Source organism: Daphnia pulicaria, chromosome 9, assembly GCF_021234035.1.
Source record: "Daphnia pulicaria isolate SC F1-1A chromosome 9, SC_F0-13Bv2, whole genome shotgun sequence".
NCBI lineage: Eukaryota > Metazoa > Arthropoda > Branchiopoda > Diplostraca > Daphniidae > Daphnia > Daphnia pulicaria.
Window position 1 is genome coordinate 1,268,898 of NC_060921.1, and position 18,296 is coordinate 1,287,193.

General features: G+C 44.1%; 4 protein-coding genes across 6 annotated transcripts; 2 read left to right on the forward strand and 2 right to left on the reverse strand.

Moving 5' to 3' along the window:
* Window positions 1–354: 354 nt before the first annotated feature.
* On the forward strand, window positions 355–5,009 carry LOC124313190. The gene is made up of 4 exons (XM_046777980.1): window positions 355–473; window positions 1,582–1,721; window positions 2,731–3,438; window positions 4,505–5,009. The coding sequence occupies exons 2-4, from the start codon at window positions 1,614–1,616 to the stop codon at window positions 4,790–4,792; spliced, it is 1,104 nt and encodes a 367-aa protein (XP_046633936.1). The 5' UTR covers window positions 355–473; window positions 1,582–1,613; the 3' UTR covers window positions 4,793–5,009.
* On the reverse strand, window positions 4,952–10,465 carry LOC124312809 (myb-binding protein 1A-like). The gene is made up of 14 exons (XM_046777279.1): window positions 10,321–10,465; window positions 10,019–10,246; window positions 9,764–9,949; window positions 9,528–9,704; window positions 9,242–9,457; window positions 8,993–9,178; window positions 8,717–8,924; window positions 8,523–8,658; window positions 8,218–8,458; window positions 7,760–8,152; window positions 7,021–7,684; window positions 6,523–6,956; window positions 5,342–6,176; window positions 4,952–5,230 (listed from the first exon to the last, which is right to left on the reverse strand). The coding sequence occupies exons 1-14, from the start codon at window positions 10,393–10,395 to the stop codon at window positions 5,097–5,099; spliced, it is 4,113 nt and encodes a 1,370-aa protein (XP_046633235.1). The 5' UTR covers window positions 10,396–10,465; the 3' UTR covers window positions 4,952–5,096.
* A 201-nt stretch (window positions 10,466–10,666) lies between these two features.
* Window positions 10,667–12,366, forward strand: LOC124313194 (eukaryotic translation initiation factor 4H-like). 3 transcript variants are annotated; one of them, XM_046777984.1, is made up of 5 exons: window positions 10,667–10,769; window positions 11,032–11,206; window positions 11,268–11,538; window positions 11,600–12,043; window positions 12,104–12,366. In XM_046777984.1, the coding sequence occupies exons 1-5, from the start codon at window positions 10,735–10,737 to the stop codon at window positions 12,262–12,264; spliced, it is 1,086 nt and encodes a 361-aa protein (XP_046633940.1). In that variant the 5' UTR covers window positions 10,667–10,734; the 3' UTR covers window positions 12,265–12,366. The 3 variants fall into 3 exon arrangements, with proteins under 3 accessions (XP_046633940.1, XP_046633941.1, XP_046633942.1); XM_046777985.1 differs by having other exon boundaries at window positions 11,606–12,043; XM_046777986.1 differs by having other exon boundaries at window positions 11,609–12,043.
* Window positions 12,367–12,508: 142 nt separating this feature from the next.
* On the reverse strand, window positions 12,509–18,248 carry LOC124312814 (integrator complex subunit 2-like). Its single transcript, XM_046777290.1, has 16 exons — window positions 17,818–18,248; window positions 17,612–17,750; window positions 17,334–17,550; window positions 17,147–17,277; window positions 16,890–17,081; window positions 16,671–16,820; window positions 16,420–16,596; window positions 16,116–16,364; window positions 15,489–16,053; window positions 15,259–15,414; window positions 15,034–15,186; window positions 14,791–14,971; window positions 14,477–14,726; window positions 14,298–14,408; window positions 14,015–14,237; window positions 12,509–13,952 (listed from the first exon to the last, which is right to left on the reverse strand). The coding sequence occupies exons 1-16, from the start codon at window positions 18,120–18,122 to the stop codon at window positions 13,357–13,359; spliced, it is 3,795 nt and encodes a 1,264-aa protein (XP_046633246.1). The 5' UTR covers window positions 18,123–18,248; the 3' UTR covers window positions 12,509–13,356.
* Between the last annotated feature and the right edge of the window lie 48 nt (window positions 18,249–18,296).

Sequence of the window (18,296 nt, forward strand, 5' to 3'; positions counted from 1 at the left end):
CAAGGCTCCTACAGGATCCTGTCTTCTCCGAAAAAGTAGAAAAGTTTCGCCTCCTACTTTCTTACACTGTAAATAGAGAGGAGGCCCAGACTATTCAAGAGTGGCACGAAGAAAATCTATCTGTGTAGTTTAGACAGGAGCCGTATAGGAGGCACACACAAAGGAAGCGACTCCTCCTCCTACTCCCCTTTTTTTATAGCTCCTAGATAGTAGGTAGGTGTACAGTTCTCGCTGTAGGTCTTCTTCTTATAGACGTTTGGATGTATGTATATACTATAAGGAGCCTCGGCGACTACTTTGGCTCAGTTCCGGCTCAGCCTCCCAACGAGTCGCACGTAGACGTACAGTCCGCTCCGCCCACCTCATTTCTTTCGTCACCTCCTTCCATTGACGATTTGGTTTTGTTTGTGTGTCCCCGCAGGATTTTGTCCAGTCCAGTTTTTGATTGCGTTCGATCCTGGATAGGAAAAAAGGTAAGGACGTATAATAATATTAGATCGTAATAAGGTCGGCGCTAATTTACCCCCACAGTCTGTGTAGCGTCTAGGAGACGGGCGACGACGACGACGGGCCAATATGATGATCCACCAGGGATCTAATAGAATGTGTATAGATGTGTATCTTGGGAGAGTTTCCGATGACTAGGACTTTTCGCTCGGCACACACAATAGAATCTGCCCGTTTTTCTTTTCTTTTTATTAACACCGCGGCAGCAACTCCTTTTTGTTGTCCGGCTAGATGAAGATGTCGGCCATTTCTTCCTTGCATCAACACAAATCCCGTCCAATGTATTCTCGATCCGGTTGGCCACTTTATGGGAGAAGAAATGCGGGTAGAGATGGGCCGTCATGTAGTATTAGATCCCGTCGAACACGAAGATAGGATTTGGATAGTAGGCGTGCTATCTAAATATATACATAAACACGTATATAATAACATCGTAACATTGACGGGCCAAAATAAAAAAAGGGGGAGGGGGAGACACGGAATTGCACTTCTTCCAATAAGTCGTGCCATAGAAACGAATGGCGGATCGATAACTATAGAGAGAAAACATAATAGACTCGGCACGGATTTGACATGGGGGGATTGATAACAGGATCACGTTGCAAGAGTCCTCTACCAGATGACAAATAGCGTGGGATTGTCGTTGTTATTAATGCCGCCCGCTAAGTTTTAATGGCGCGAAATTATCGCCAAAAGGGGAAAGAGGGGGATCAATCGGGCGACTATTTCGAGGATCGTTTATTTTCTACCCCCCTCGAGCAAAGCGGATGGGAGGATTTCGAATGTGTAAACAACCAAAGATCTCTCTGGAGAGAGTACGGATGATTGAAGACCAGACATAATATAAAATAAAATAACTTTCTTTCCTTACCCAAATATATACAGCAGAAGTAACACACAAATAGGAGCGGATGTGAAAAGCGGAAGTCCCCATCCGTCGTTTTTTCAAATTCGATCAGGATCCTAGGAGGCCCAACGATATTTATCACCGCCTGTGAAATAAAATGAAATAAAATAAAATAAAATAAAATAAAATAAAATGAAATAAAATTTTCTTCTTTTTTTTAAAAACAGGAAAGAAAATAGGAAAAAAGAAATTCCTGTCAATGGCCGGAGGAGGTGACGCCGGTGGCGAGAATGTCGGCTCAACTACCAAGAGATTGACCATCGCCTTTATCGGCGCCAAGAGCGTCGGTAAGACTTCAATCATCCGAGTAAGTCCACCCCATCACATCATCCCCGACTTGGATATTGACACAGTTGTCGAGGCTATCGTACAAATATGTGCAGGATCAGACGGGAGGGGGATTTTCAAAAGCGCCAAAATTCGTCGCCCAGCACACAAGAAGATGAATCGATAGCGCAGCGGAAATTTTTTCAATGAAATTGCACATCATCAATTTGTCACCGTGAAAAATATTTATCTGCGTAGGCGCGCCGGTGGCCCAGTGGGACCCATGCCATGAACCCATCCAACTTTTTCGGGGGCAGTTATTCATTCCAGAAGTCCCGACCGGGACGACGGGACGTGAGGGAAGACCCTTATTTTTGCTTCTCAAACGATGATGAATCGAAACTCCCGCTCCCGATTTCCATACCCGCAGCATCTGAAATTGGGGCTCCTATTGGAAAGTGATTCGAGTTAATTCAATTAGTCGGCCCCCACCCCCCCCAAGAAAATAATCTGACTTGCAGATACGCGCAGGTTATAACACGGGCACCCAGGGTGATTGATGATCTCGGGACACCTACATAACTTTGCGCGTTGATTGGCTACGTTCCATCAATCGATTGATTGAGGAGGTGGGTGGGGGAAACGGAGCGATGACGACGTGATGTCAATATTCTTCCGCGTGAGTGTGTCTCCCGGGTAAATACGTGCCGACAGAGAGAGAGGGGACTTTTCTTTTTCCCGGTTCAGATTTTTCAGCGCAGGAACTTTGAGCAGGGCGTTTATTTCTCCAGGATCGTCCGACCGTTTTCTTTCCATTTACCAAACTGTCAGCCGATTTATCTCAGACAGACATCTATCCATTTCCTTTTGTTTCTTCTCCTTTTGCTACGTCGAACACTCGAGACAATTTACAGCGGAGGACTCAACGATCCTGGGCAATAAAAAAAAAACGGGTCAAATCCGATCATTTCCAGCAGAAACAAATGTTATTCGATCTTTTAAACAAAATAAAATAAAAAATGTTTGTTGCCTTTTCTTTTTGGTTAAAGCAATTTGTGAGCAACCAGTTCAGCGATGTTGTCGGATCGACCGTCCATCCGCAACGTTACGCCACCAGTTTGGTCCTGTCCAATAACCGCATCATTGAAATTCACATCTCCGATTTCCCGGCCATCGAAACATTTCCGGAAGACTCTCTGCAAGAGTGGAACCTGCACTGCTCCGCCGCTTCACCCAAGCAGCAAAATCCGAGGACTCAGAAGCCCCCGCAATCCTTTTGTCGATTACGGCAGGCGTCCGCCTACGTCCTCGTCTTCGACTCTTCCAGACCGGCGCCCACGTTTCAGTACATCCGCCAGATCCGCGATCAGATCCTCAGTCACGGAGGCAAAGACGTTTACAAGAAGCCCATGGTAGTGGCGGCCAATAAACAGGATCTCATCCACATGGCCAGGGGTCCGTCGTCTGTCGGTGGAACGACGACGACAGCTGGAACGTCGTCGTGGTCCAATCGGGGTCCGTTGATGGGAAAGGGCCGCCGCCGAGGGACTAACAAGTACATCCATCACCAGCATCAACCGTCTTCTGGAGCAAACGGCTCGCACAACAACAGCAACGGGATGGGCAATTCCGGCGGGAACGGCGGCGGTAAAAACGGCCACAACGGGACGACTGGAACGTCGAGCGAGTGGAGCTGCACCGTGCGGAAGCAGTGGCGTTGCCTCTACGTCGAGTGCAGCGCCAAATTCAATTGGCAGGTTAGTCAACTTTTTTTTCTTATTTAGGAGCTAACTAACTAGAGCTCCTTATTGATCCAATCAAGTCTTCTTTCTCCTCCCTCTCTGGCCGTCACCCGGGGCTAATTTCTATATCGAAGATGAGAAGAGAAAAAAGAAGGTTGCGCTTTTGCATTGGGTCGATCGAACTTGGTGAATTAATTGATGGCGAGAGAGAGAAACGCTGCGCTGCTCGTCAACTCCTGGGTCGTGTAATAATAACAAGCCGAGTGTGTTTCCTATATAGTCAGACCCTATAAAAAGAAACAAAACGGACGGAATTCATTAAAAATATATCCAACAGTTTCTACCATCTCTCGTCGGGTTCCGACTAATAATTATTTGGGTGGGGCCCTTACTCCCTTGTTATGATCTTATTATCTTCCGGTCCTCTTCTCAGCAGAGTCCTCCCTTGATGATAGTTTCCAACTTATTTTTAGAGCGTAGAGAGACGCAGTGGCCATTATTGTTCATTTGCTCCTCCTCTCGTGCGCGTGTGTCCTAGGCGAAGAAAAGTCTTATTCAATTAATTCCTTCCAATTTCACTAATCAGTATTTATACGTATTCCGGGAATTGTGTGCGCCTTGTTATTATCTATAGGCATCTTCCCTCGACGGCGGAATGGGCCGCCGAGAGTTTCGGGAATAATATTTGCGACGGAAAATTACGTGAGTTAAGTTTAGGCCGTCCCTTGGCTCTGTTTGCGCTAATTAGCGTAAAGTAAAACGATCGATTCCACTCGGAACAATAAGCAACTTGATGAGCGACCACCCCCACATAAAGTAGTACAGCAAATTCTTCTTCTTTTTCTGAAAACTGCAACAGAAAAAGCTGTTGAACGAAAGAAACACTCCCGCCCACCCGTTCTAAAAATAGCGAATGAAAAAGAGATCCGCCGTTTAGATTTAGCGATTTTCCAGTGCCTTTACTAGCCCCCGGCAACCGAAGCTTTTACCCTTTTTCGGTTCGTCAAAATGAAATTTCGTTTTAATCAAAAAAAAAGTAAGAAAATGTGAAATTGTTCTTGCCCGTTTGTTGTGTGTGTAGGTGGTGCATCTGTTCCAGCAGGTGGTCAATGCAATCGAGAGTTGCTCCATGGACGGACATCGACACCAATCGGGCGGTGATCCATCGCGCCAACTGCCGCATTCGATCGCTCAGCTCGTCCATCTCGGCCAATTGGCCTTCATCAACGTCCCCGGTGCTCCGCCCGTTGTCATGCCGTTGCCACCACCTCCTAGGCCGTTGGCAACTTCACCAGAGACTCGTCGACGAACGACGACGACAACAAACGGGGGGCGATCGACCAGAAGATTACAATGCCCAGTCTGTTGAAATAAAACACAAAAAAACTTAAAATTAAAAAAACAAAATAAAAATAAAATAAAAATTTCGCTTGTTAACATTTATGCGTGTGACTCTTTAAATAATAATAATAAAATCGATGAATGACAAAATTTTGTTTCTTTTTTTTTTTTTTTTTTTAATTTCTTCTTTCACCGCCCGTCGCGATCCATTACACACAACCGTCAAGAAGAATATAAGGGCCAAAGAAGAAGAATGTGTTGGTTGGGAGGGTTTTTTTTTAGAGACCAAAAAAGAGCATCAAACAAAGAAGAAGAAAAAAACATCAAATCAATCAGTCAATCGTTGACTTCCTCTTTTTCTTCTTTTTGGCCGGGCTTGGTGTTCCGGTGGTTTCGCCTCGTCGATCATCCGCCGTCGTCCCAACTGTCGTCTGCCTCTTTCTCAGTTTCTTGCCGGCCGATTCTTCTGCAATCGATATTAATCAAGTTTAGTAGTTGAACGGGAGAGAAAAAAGTAGAAGTTGTTGTTGATTTGAAAGTCAAACAGGTATTTTTTTTTCTTTTCTTTTTAAATTACCGTCAACGGCAGAGAGTGGAGAAGAAGTTTCCTCGTCTTGTAAACTTTTATCATTTTTCTTCGTCTTCTTCTTCTTGGATTTCTCCTCCTTGACTTCTACCAGCGATTCAACCTGATTGCCGTTTGTGTTCTGAATTCCAGCCGTCGACTTTCCAGTCTCCTTACTCCGTTTCTTCCGGTGGCCGACCACTTCCTGTGCAACCAGCGGCGATTCCGGCTCGTTGTCGTTCACTTCTGGCGGCACGTCAATGTCCATATCAACTTGAGCAAAAGTGACATCGGTGAATCCTTCTGCCGAGGCTGTCATCCGTCTCTTCTTGGCCTCTTTCTTTTCTTTGTCTCCAGGACGATTGGATTTCGGTTTTTTTGTTGTCGTCATGACGCCAGACTCTCCTTCCGCCGCTACCGCCGCTTTCGATCCATTCGCTCTTGTAGACTTGGCAGCGGTACCAACTTTTCCACCCTTCAATGACGACGACGACGATGAGGAGGATTTTGTTGTTGTGGACCGACCGCCAGCAGCGGCGGTGGCCCGAACGGGAGCCGTAATCGTTTCGTCAAGAGCCAGACCCATCCGTCTGGCCAGCAGCGAGTGATTCTTTCTCAAATCCTTTTGTTTGCCCAATCCTTTGGCTGTAAAGACCGTCAGGGCGGCTTTGAAAGGCTCCCAAAGTTGGGCGTCGTCGCCTGTACCAACACCACCGGCAGGAGAGGCGGAGGCCGAGGAGCCCTTCAGCTTGGCAACTTCCGGACAAAGCAGTACAACTCGCAGCAGGATAAAGAGCTCGTTCAAGTACTTGGGCTTGGTGGATTCGCTACCAGCTTCCTCCACGACCTATAGACCGAAAAAGGAGAAAAAGAACAAAAGCAAATTCAACATGTTAGATCGTTTCCAACATGCAAACACACTACAGGGAACTCTGATGGGTGGGGGGCCACCCCGCAAATCGATCGATCGTTACAATCCTTCTCCTCCCACCCCCATACATACAAGACACGAGGCAAAAATCGATCGATCGCCAAAACACCCCTTTCACACATAGCCAACCCAACCCCCCACCAAGAGGAAGGAGAGAAAAAGAACATGAAAGTCGACAGCTCCAAAAGAGCCAAGACAAGTTGGATCTTTTTTCCTTTTTCTCCTTCTTTGTGTATGTGTGAATGTGGAAAAGTGTAATTACCCGCTGAGAGGATTGCAATAGACTGTGCAACCGCTTTGTCAGGAGCGGCTGGCCCATGGCTGAGAGGGCAGTCGAGTTCCGGAAGAGCGCCGTCAACAATTGAACGGCCAGCAACTTGCGATTCTTCAGGATCGTCGGACCGAAGGCGTACTCGATCAACGATTCCATTAGAAATCCGGCATCCGGCCAAGGGTAGACCAGAGCGCGGGAGAAGACGCCAAACGGGACGGGAGAATCGCGTTTCAAAAAGAATTTCGACAAGTTCGAGCGGTACAGCTGATACACTCCGTCAACCTCGACGTGCCCATCTTTGCCCTTGCCGTTCGTCAGACCCGCGGCGGAGTCGCTGACACGAGTCAGGTGCAACGTGCACCTGAGAACGAACGAACAACACTGGACCAAATCTTCGCTGATGTACGGCATCAAAGTCCTCTCTGAAAATCGAATTAAGCTTTAGTCAAATAACAATGAGGATGGCGAACTTGTCTTTTAACTTACTGGCATAAGGTTTGGAGAAGAGGATCTGGAGTAATTTGACCAAGTCTTCCATGCCGATATCTTTAGAGTCAGTGAACCGTCGAATGTTGGTCAATTTGCGCAAGACGATCCTGGTCCGGTCCATGAGGGGTTTATGGAGCGGCTCCTTGACGGTGACCTCCAATAACGAGAGGAGAGGCATCATGGCAGCGGCTGATAAGCTGATGCTCAATTCTTTATCCGTAAGGACCTCCATGAGGTCGAGACAGCGGAGCCGAAAGTGCATCAGGGCAGTGCCTTCCTTGGGCAATTTGTTCACATTCTTGCGTAGGGGACGGGCTTTGCGGAATTCCTGGAAGGCCGAGCCGAGCGCTTTGTCCAAACTCTCCATCTGTCCGTCGGAGAGGTCGTCGATATCAACAGATTCCGTGTCCGTCAGCGCAGCGCTGTCACCCAGAGCTTCGTGGATCTTCATTCGGAGCTTGTCCGTAATCGTTTCCTCCTCGTCCATCTCGTCGCTAAATTCATCTTCGCCCTCGTCATCTTCCTCCGCTTCAGAGTCTTCAACTTCTTTTTGCTCCGCTTCTTCTTCTTCTTCCGGGCCGTCTTCCTCGTCGCTGAGGTCGCTCTCTACATCCTCATCAGCGTCGACTAGAGGAGTTTCCTTTTTGGATGGATCGATAACCTATCGGGGAACGGAAAGAGAATTAAAGAATCCGCTCTTCAAAAAGTAGAAATTGAAAATTTCTTTAATATTTACATCCAAGACTTGCTGCAACGCGTTGGGCGTGATGTGTTCAGCCAATAGGGACCAAACGGACACGACGATGCTGCGGAGCAGGTGCTGATTGCGCGACAGCAACGACAGGAGAATATCCGTCACCACCTCCAACCAATGTGGATCGGTCTCAAACTCTTTGGCCTTGGCCGCCTTCGATTTTTTCGTCTCCTTCTCGGTGGCTTTTTGGTAGCAGGTATCCAACTCGGCAATGACTTCAGATGCTAGGGCCGGTTGGCGGAGCAGTTCGAACCCCATGCTGATGTACATAACCAAAAAGAACTGACCAGTCCAGCTGTCAGCTTGTTTAGTCGTTCGATTTTTCTTTTGAATCTTTTGAACGTCTTTTTGTAAATTGTTCCATAAAGCTTTCACCTATTTCAAGAGAATTGGATCGATCAAACGTTTCCCTTAGCAACTGTATGCCCAGACCGACGTACCTCATCAGAGATGCCACTGTCGGGAACAAGTTGGTTAACTTGCTCAAATGCTTTGGACAAGAAAGTTGATAGATCTTCCAATTTCTTGCAGGGATGATCTAGAGCTCGGTGAAAAGTTTCTTTGGCTGCCGAAGTGAAGACTTTTGAAGCAGTCGGAGTGAAATACGCCCATTGGGCTAGAAAAACCAGTTGCGAGGCTTTCCAATCTACTTCGCGTTGCATAGCAGGATGACTTATCAACCTGATCAATTAAAAAAACATTTTTTGAATTGTTTTTATTTAAGGAAACAATTTTGTTAACATACTTGGTTAAATGCTGGATCAGCGTGATTTTGTCTTGTGTTCGGCTACTTTCGGCGACGAAACTTCGGTAAATGTCCACCATGCTCACAATAGTTTCTTTCTTTAGAAAAGAACTTACGTTGCATATGAACCGGGTATCTAAAAGAAAAGTTATTTTCAATACAAACGTCTTTGATTTTGAATCATCTGCACGTACTGGTATTTTTGTCGAATGCAACGTGTCCCGAATTGTTAAGTAAATTCTCCATAATCGATGTCTGGGCTTCAGGAGAAATAGTATCCCTGGCCAAGACCGTTTTAATTGATTCGAGTGTACTATCAGCTAATTCAAAACTCGAATCGTCCTTGGTTTGTAGAACGGTCACTATAACGGACATCATGTTTTTCTGGAGCATTTTACCCACCTATTATTTTGAAAACATTTAGAAATCAAAAACCTTGTGACGGAATGGAAATTAATTCAAGCACATACCATTTCTTCGTCTACGACTTTTAGAAAACTAGTCAACATCGTCATTGCTGTAACCGATTTTAATTTTGTTGGAGATTCTAGAGCAGGTTCAAGGTGACCACACCAAAAATCTAGAAGCTTTCCAGACTCGGATAAGCTGCTGCCTAACCTTGTAAATAGCGGATGATCACCGGGCGACGAATGGGTCTAAAGAATTTCATTGTTAGTTTTCTTGAAATGTCATAAAAATTTAAAAAAGTAGTCCCTCACCAAAATTAATGTAGTCAATTCACTAAAACATTGAGGATCACTAATGCTAGAAGAGCCGAAAACTGACTTCCAAAAGCGTTCATCGACTACTTTGGGAAATTTGTTGTGAACGACCAACAACAAGTTCAATGTGTCAAATGTTTGATTCTCCCATGATAGAGACAGTTCTTTTTTCAGAGCAGGCCACACAATTTCATTAAAAGTTCCTTTGTCCACCTGTTGGAATACGATTAGTAAAAAATGTAGGAAACGAAAATTTGTCAAATGTAAAAATTATCGTATTTACTTGTTGGCACAATTCTTCCAAAAATCCGTACGCGACAGGCTGAATGTAATTTTTAACTTTAGAGCCAATAATCAAGTGATCAACAACTTCAAGCATTTCTTTCTTATCTGTCAGTCTGCCAGATTTCACAAAGGCACCGTAGGCTAGTACCTGACCGACATGTTGGTCAATTCTTTCCTGTTGAATGTACAAAAGGTTAGGATGAGAACGAAAAAGACACACAATGTTTGTCATACTTTTTTGCTGCCTTCAGCCTCAAGTCTATCTTTAATGGCATCGTGCACAGTTTTATTGGTTAATCGGGTAGCATTTACTGATTTTAAAATCCCAACCAATGTTATATAGTATCCATGCCTGGCACATTCTCTGCTGGAAGCCAATCCTTGAACCAATCTGCCAATCGAGTATTCTAACTGGGACTCCTGTAATAAAAAAACAAATATACATAGTTGAGTAGCTTAGAAGATAAGAGGACTTTGACCACAACATACTGAGCAAAGTGGACTCTCAATTTGTTTAATAATTTCCAGCGAAGCTGACACCCTGGCGCTCGCATCTTTGTCAGCTAAATTCCAAAACAGATCCAAAAACTGCTGGTTCAATCCTTTTGATGATTTGTTATTTCTGGCTGGCTTAGAGGCTTTCACAACAGGATTGGGAGCCTTATCGGAAACAACTGTCTCATCCTCCGACTCGCCTTCGAGTTCTCGCGCCTTAACCTGAGTTGACATTTATGTTAATAATGGTTATAGTGTCTTATTTTAAATTCTCGCACGATAACTACAAAACATACCTCTTTACTTTCACTTCCATTTAATGGTGTTTCTGTTTCAGCGGGAGCTTTAGTTTTCACTGTCTTTTTCTTCATTTTTAAGAGGTTTGATTTCGAGCACGCGTGGTGTTGGCCTCGTGTGTCGTTTATGTCGTCTGCTAGATTGCCAGCTTCAAAGATACTAATTAGCATTTGGGTGACGTCACATTTACGTCGCTCAAAGTTTCGAAGGTTACTTTGATTTCTATTGATTAAAAAAGCCATTTTTTCGCAAAAAATAGTTATTCTATAATATCAAAGTTTGTCAACAAGTTTCATTCATTCAATTTTCTTTTTATAAGATTTTAATTCCAAAATTTTACGCTAGAAGTGAACGAGAGCCATCTATCGACGAGAGAACGACGCTCTTGTTCTCAGTTAAAAGCCGTCTCGAACATGGCAGGTCGTTTTGAAGATGATTTCTCTGGAAGGTGAATACAAATTTCAAATTCCTGTTAAACCAGGATTCATACCCTTTCTATTATCTGCAATTATTGTTCCTATGGATGTAGTGCATCAATTTAAAACGTTTTATCCCCATTGCCTCGCTGGATTACTTGTTACAATTACCGGCATCCCCCTCCTCCTCATACGTATAGCATGGCATATTGTGTGTGAATGGCGGCGACGACTATTTTCAATTTCGAGCATGTGTTAGTTACCAACTTTTCTCATCATTCTTTTTCATTCTAGGTCTTCGGGTTTCCGTGATCAAGGAAACCGAGGAAACAGAAGTGGAGGGCAGGGTTATCGCAGTGGTAACTCAGGCAAGCCCCTCCCTGAGGAGCCCCCATACACAGCTTACGTTGGAAATTTACCTGATGGAACAGTACAGGGAGATTTAGAAAATATGTTTGAAAACCTCACGGTAAGTAAAATTTTACCAATGACTTGTGTAATTACCATGTTAATTCAATTTTCATTCTCAGGTGAAGAATGTGAGGATGGTTCGTGACAGGGAGACTGATCGTTTCAAAGGTTTCTGTTACGTTGAATTTGATTCCCAAAAGGACTTGATTCATGCATTAGACTTGGATGGTGTTCTTTGTGAGGGTAAAACACTTCGTGTCGACATCGCCGAGGGTCGTAAGAATGACAACAGAGGAGGAGGTGGTGATCGAGGTGGAGGTGGAGGGGACTGGGGCCGAGGTGGAGGCCGAGGAGGTCCAAGAGGTGGCGGAGGACGTGGTGGTTTCGATGGTAAGTTGATAATTCATTTAAAAAATACTATTAAAGCACAAGTTAATGTTTGTACTTATTGATGGAGGAGGTGGCGGTGGCAGCTTTGGGGATGGAGGCCGAGGGCGATCTGATCGTGGTGGTGGTGGATATGGAGATCGTGGAGGTGGAGGAGGAGGCTATAACGATCGAAGAGGAAACTCTTACGGAGGAGGTGATCGTGGAGGTGATCGAGGAGGTCGTTATGGGGATTCCGACAGAGGAAGTGATCGAGGATCCTATGGTGGCGGAGGCGGAGGAGGCTACAATGATCGCAGAAGCGATGCTGGAGGATATGGAGATCGCCGTGGTGGAGGAGGAGGAGGAAGCCGAGGTGATGGAGATAGCTATGGCGATCGCCGTGGTGGCGGCGATCGTGGCGGTGATCGTGGTGGTGGCGATCGTGGTTACTCCAATTTTGGTAGCCGACCCAGAAGAGACTCGGATCGTAAGCCTCCGGCAGAAGAATTCCGTGAGCCCAACGCTGGTAAGTTAAATAACCATTTTGGTCTTTTTGTTTTATTTATTCATTTGGTGTTTTTTGCAGAGGAAGCTGCCGCTCGCCCAAGGTTGAATCTGCTTCCGCGCTCAGTCGGGGCACCTCCGGCCGCACTTGCACCAACAAGCCAGACTGCAAGCATCTTTGGTGGAGCACGCCCGAGAGAAGAAGTTTTGAAGTCTCGACCCGATGATCAGAACTCTTCATAAAAAGGAAAGCAAGAAAAAAAGGACGTCAAAAGGAGGAAACAGAACGGAAGATGATTCGCACCTACCTATAAAGACAAGACAACAAAAAATAAAAGTCCAACATAAAAAGTTTAAAAACGAAAAAAAAAAATCTGAAAAAGCGTGAAAAATAATTCTCTTGACTAGCTGAAATGGAAAACAAACAAAATGGACTTGGTCAGCAAGTATCTCGTGGCGCGGAAATCCTTCTTTTTGCTGCTCCATGCCACCCTTCCACGCAATTTCGCCGTCGTTTCGTGTACCTTTAGAAAACAAAGAAAAAAGAAGGCCCTATGTGTTTGTAATTCTCAAATGATGATCATGCTAACACGTACGCAAGTCTCTATTTTGACACTTCGAGCCTACTGTGCTGCGATGTTGATTTCCCCTCACCATTAGAAGAAGATTGATTGGGAATTTTTTTTTCCCAGTCGTGAACGTTTTGTCTCCTCCCGCAATTTCTGATTTATTATAAAAAATTTTTTTTGTGGCTGTAATTGGTATCGTCTGATCCCTCTACAAATATTCACCCAACTCTCCTTTGTATGTCTGGTAGATCGTAAAAGCGCGGCTGAGTTTGATTGTTCACAAATACTTTGTGTTTCGCCCGAGTTATTCTACACAGATCTTTTCATTTAACCCCTTTTCTAAGGGGAAAAAAAGGGCGGCCGAAAAACGCGGAAGATGTGCGTCTATTTTGATACTGTGTCCACATTTTGTTCCCTTTTATTATTCAGTAAAATGGGTGCAGTATCAAGTTTGATAAATCAGCACAACCGCCACCATTACTACCTACCTGCCAGTTAACGTTGATTTCGGTGCGGTTTTTTTTTTTCTTAAAGACAACAGTTCCCCTTGTCCGAGTTTCTTGCGAGTTGTTCACTTTCATCTTTTTTTTCATCAAAGAAGAGCACACGTCACTTCATGTTCTCGAGAAAAAAGAAAATTTCCTCCTCCAGTTTTTTTTTGGATACTCTTTTGATTGTATTTACTTTACAATACACATCGTCGCTGTTGCTGGGCGAAGTAACAGGATACATAAAAAAAGAATTTTCAATTGTGTAGAATTGTTTCTCAGTAGATTTTTTTGTGTAGAATGGCTTTGGTGCAGAGTTGAGAAAAGGTCCGAGAGACTTCGGCGCCCATTAAACTCGATTCCGGAAGCAATTTGAACAGTTGGCGGATTTGAGTCGGAGTGAAAGGCACAGAAAGGTCGGAGGAAGCAGAGAAATCGACGGCTTTAGATTTGCTGTCTATTGGGACGACGGGTGCAGATGGATTGCTGGGCGGATTATTAGTTTTAGCATCGGGCAATTCCCCTTCTTCTAACTCTCCTTCCTCTCGTTCTTTCTTGATATCCACTTCCATTGGGCTTTCATCATCTTCTGGAGGCGTGACAATTTCTTCCTTGATTTTTTCCGAAACGGCTTCTGCTTCCCCCATTTCTTCCTCCTCGTCAACAACCATCTCGTGATCCAGCTGACGGAGCAGTGAGCTGACGATGCGGTGATCGTACGAGCCGTGTAGACATGATTGCGATAAGCAAACGCGTCCCAATTGAACCAAAAAGCTCACAATGTCGTCAACTAATGGTGGAAAAGCTGTAGCTATCCTCACAAGTGCAGGAAGAGCTGGCAGGTAAATTTCCGTACGACCATTGCTCGGTAAAACTGGACCGAATAAAGAACATGTTACATGAATATCTAAATCGATAGGTAATTGATTTCTTTACCGCTGAGAAGGGTTGATAGAGTGTTGACAGCCAGACGGGCAACATTAAAAGATCTAGGCAGTGCGTACTGTAAAGACAGGTGTGATATGAGATCAACAGCAAAGAGCTGTTTGGCCAAGTCCCCGATAATAGGCTGGGCAAGTAACTCGGGCAGAAAATCGAGACAAATGTGCATGGAAGGGATGCCCTGTGTCGTCAACGGCAACAGAGCCGATGGATAACCCTATCAAATGAATATCAATCATTATAAATTGTTCAAGCATGTTTCAACTATCCAAAGTACCTGGAAATGGACTAATTTGACCAAATTTGGATCGGCAATAAAAAGTTGATGGAGAAAAGAACAAACAATGCTCTGAATCTCACGCAGTTCTGAAAGCCGTTGATCGTTTGCCTGGGATAAAAAGGTATCTTGTGAGAAATAAAGTTCAACTTGATGCTTTTGAAAAGAATATCAATTACCTCATCCTCGGGGGTCTGTAGGCAAAGCTCGAGCACTATCTGAACGACAGAGCTTTCTTGTGCAGCGATCAAGGCCATTTTAAGCTCTTCACGTTCGCTGTCCGACGTGACTCCTGCCAAATTGCCAGGCCCTTGTGCAGCAACAGGACCGAAAAGCGGTTTGTCGAGTAAATGACGTGACAAATGGGTTCGAGATGCACCTAGCCATGCTTTGAGCATGTATAGAACAATCTGCATAGCTGGTGGACACCTGATAAAAAAAAAAACAATAATGACCAATCGTCAGTTACTAATTTCATTTGTAGTAGAATTACCTAAAAACTCGTGGATCACACCGCAAAACGTGAAGTGGGTCGAATGTCAAATGATCCTGCGTTAGAGTAGGAGGTGGACAGTCTTCCAAAGAAAGCTGCAGCCGGACAGCATTGGCCGTCATTACCCAGAGTTGACGAGGCAGGATCGAGTTCAGTTTCAACCAAACTTGGCGATACATCTCTGAAGAAAATTAGTTTTTACAGGATATAAATTCTTCTACGATTCTAGAACATGAAACATACCTTGAACCTGTCTGGGAACAGCTTCATTGAGGGTCGATCGAAAGTGCGAGATGAAGGAGTGCGCCACTTGCCACAATGATTTTGGTGGCATAGCCAAGAGCTTCTGCATCAACAGCATGGCCGGTGCTGGACAACCGGCTACGTCGGTGAAAGCTTTAAATGAACAAAAAAAAGTTTTACTTCTAATTCCAAAGTACTATACAAAATTTCTCACAAAATGATTACCTTGGCTCACAGTCTGCGACGAACAAGTTGGAACAGATCCATGTGGGCTGCATAAAGAAGACAATTGGCTATCATTGACTTCATACATCCAATCTTCCACCAAACACAGCTGTGGAAAATGAGTGGCTAATAGCCGTAATAATGGTGAAAAGAGTCCTATCGATATTTGATAATAACAAAGGATTAACATGCGGATTTTAGAAAATGGCCAATCTTGTTTTTAAATTTACCCGCATAAAGGTGTTGTTCTTTTTCCGCTTGACTGATCAGATATCGAATAGGCAAATCGGCGAAGAACGACTGAGAATAGGACTTGATATTGATACCAGCCACCAAGTAGTTTTTTACTTGAGTCAGACGAGTATCCTCATACAGTAGAGCGTAATATAAAAGTAAAAGCTGGGCCGTGACAGAATGCTCCTGTCCGTCTGTGCTAGCTCGGCGAACGTTCCTGGAAAAACTGTTGGCGAACACAACTCGAATTTCCTCTTCGCTGATTGGGTCATGGCCAATGTCAATGGAACCAGCTACACCCGATTGATTCTGTTGGTTTTTCGATGGAGATAACGTCAGGATCGAGCTAACATAAACCTCGACCAAACTAGGAAGAAGTGGATGCAATGGAGGACGGCTCTCGCAAAGCTGGCGGTAAACCCAGGTCTTGATCGGCACGCGATGCTTACTAAAAGCTCGGCTTTTCAACAACTGATAGATGCAGTGAACTGGAAGGAATCCTGCAACGTCTGCGTTCAAACCGGGAGTGACGGGCACTCGGACAGCGTGAGATGTCACCACCTAACATTCGAATTTAAAGGGATAAGATTTTGACCAAATAAACTTGTTAACAAAGCTCAAACCTGTTCTGGGAATATGTCTTGAGTAAATGCCACCTTCATACGAGCAGTAGAAGCGGGCCGGAGTAAAAGCCTCATGCCAAGTGTTGAGCAGACCAGGTCGCAAACTGCGCTCAACTGTCCACTGTGAAAGTGGATAGCCATTAGTAATAACATCTCTCCAAAACTGCTCCTCGCTGTTTCCATAAACTTGCCAGAGGAAGACGCTGGCGATTTTTCAAAGTAGCTTTCTTCCCTCACCAACCATTTCACCTAAAATCACAAAATATAACAACTGATGTTAATTACGAATAAATTGCGATTATACCCATCGAAAACCGCTTTGTTCTTGGTCGGGCAAGGCGATGAGAGATGGACAAGCCATCAGCATGCAGAGTCCCAGGGCAACGAAACGAAGACCAGCTTCGGTTGGCGGTGGACGACAGGTAATTAACTGCAATAAAAGCCCACCTTCTTCGTCGTACAACTTCATTCCTGCTATACCCTAAAAATATTAAAATAAAGGGTTAGTTTTTAAATTCGAACACCACATACTATTATTGGAATGAATAGAATTACTTTTAAAGCACAATATAGTCGTAAAAGGGCCGACGCATCAACAGCACAACGGTCAGGTAACGGCTCATCAGCAGCCATTTGAACAAACGACTGCAAACTTCTCAGAAGCTCTTGGCGTAAAGTATGTAACGCAGTGGCACGATCATGTCGCTGTAAAATAAAGAAATAGAGTTAAATACGTTGACGGCTAACATAAAGTACATTTAAAGAAAGCCAAACCTTTTGTCCATTCCTTATGAAAAGAGAAAACCAGGTGCGGATATTTGCATCTCCACCCAAAAGTAGACCGGAGATAAACGGTACGACATCTCCCAACTGGGTTTCGATTTTATCTGTTTTGATCATTTTCTGGAAGGATGCATAGTCCAAACTAAGTAAAACAGCCAGAGCCGGCATTCTGCACATCTCCACCTGATGGGGAAAAAAAACCTTAAACCAAAGAGAACAAAGATTTGTCAGAGATAAAAAAAACTTACACATTTAAGTCGAATCATCAAAATCTGATTTGGGCACATCCTGCAGAGGGATCTAAGTGTTTCTAATCTGGCCCGTCCAAGGAAGGATTCTTCTTCATATCTTTCACCATTGCTAATTAAACTCTGACAAACTTGAAACAAACTATTTCTAAAATATAGTTCAAACCACACTTTGAAAAAATATTACCTTCATTGAAAGTATCAGGCATATTAGCCACTATTCGACATATGAAAGATGGACCGTGAAGTGTTCTCAAGAGAGCTTCTGCAACTTCTGTTATAGGTAGCAGAATTGTCAGTTCTGCTAAAGCAACACACAGCACATCAGCTACTTCATCAAAATAGATTTCCTGGTCCAACAGTTCACTGCTTTTGTATGTGGTTTCTGGTCTGATTTCTTTGCTCTAGAGAATAAAATAAAAACAATAATATTGTGGAAAATGAATGCTTTATCAAGGAATCTACTTGTGCCATGAGTGTGAGGAGCTCACTGAGAAACAGCCTTAATTTCCTCGTTGGATCACTCCTTTCGAATTCTAGTGCATAACTGTTTGATAGTGACTGAATCAAGACAGAGTCTTCAGTCTGATTACCAAGCTTTTGACTATGATACAAATTTTGATTAAAAATAAAAGAAGTAGTCATAACAATAACAATAGTAAAGAAAATACCGTAGCATTTGTTCTTTCTTGACGTCAACCTCAAGAGCATGGAAATCAATTGAAAGTAACCCAACTATAGAATTGACAATTTCACGACCGGATAATATTTGGAAGACCATTCTTCGAGATTTGGTGCATTCACTAGATTGGTCCAGTGGGCCTATCAAACTCATTCTAGCCAAACATGGCATAACAGCTCGAATTTCTTCTTCGTTACATTCCGCTAAGTTATCTACATCCAAATTCTGTAAAGCTTGAAACACACGAGGCGAAACATTTCGTTTCGAAACGGAACGAATCGGTGGCATCGGCATTTTATTAGCGAAATATTGTGTTTTTAAGCCCACAATCACAATCTATGCCACAATCAATCAACAAATCGCCATAGAGTGGTTTACATAGCAAGCTTGATTTTCATGTGAACCAATGTGTTGTCAAGGCAACGAGCAGACGAAACTGATTCTGAGCCTCTAACGGCAAAACGTAGG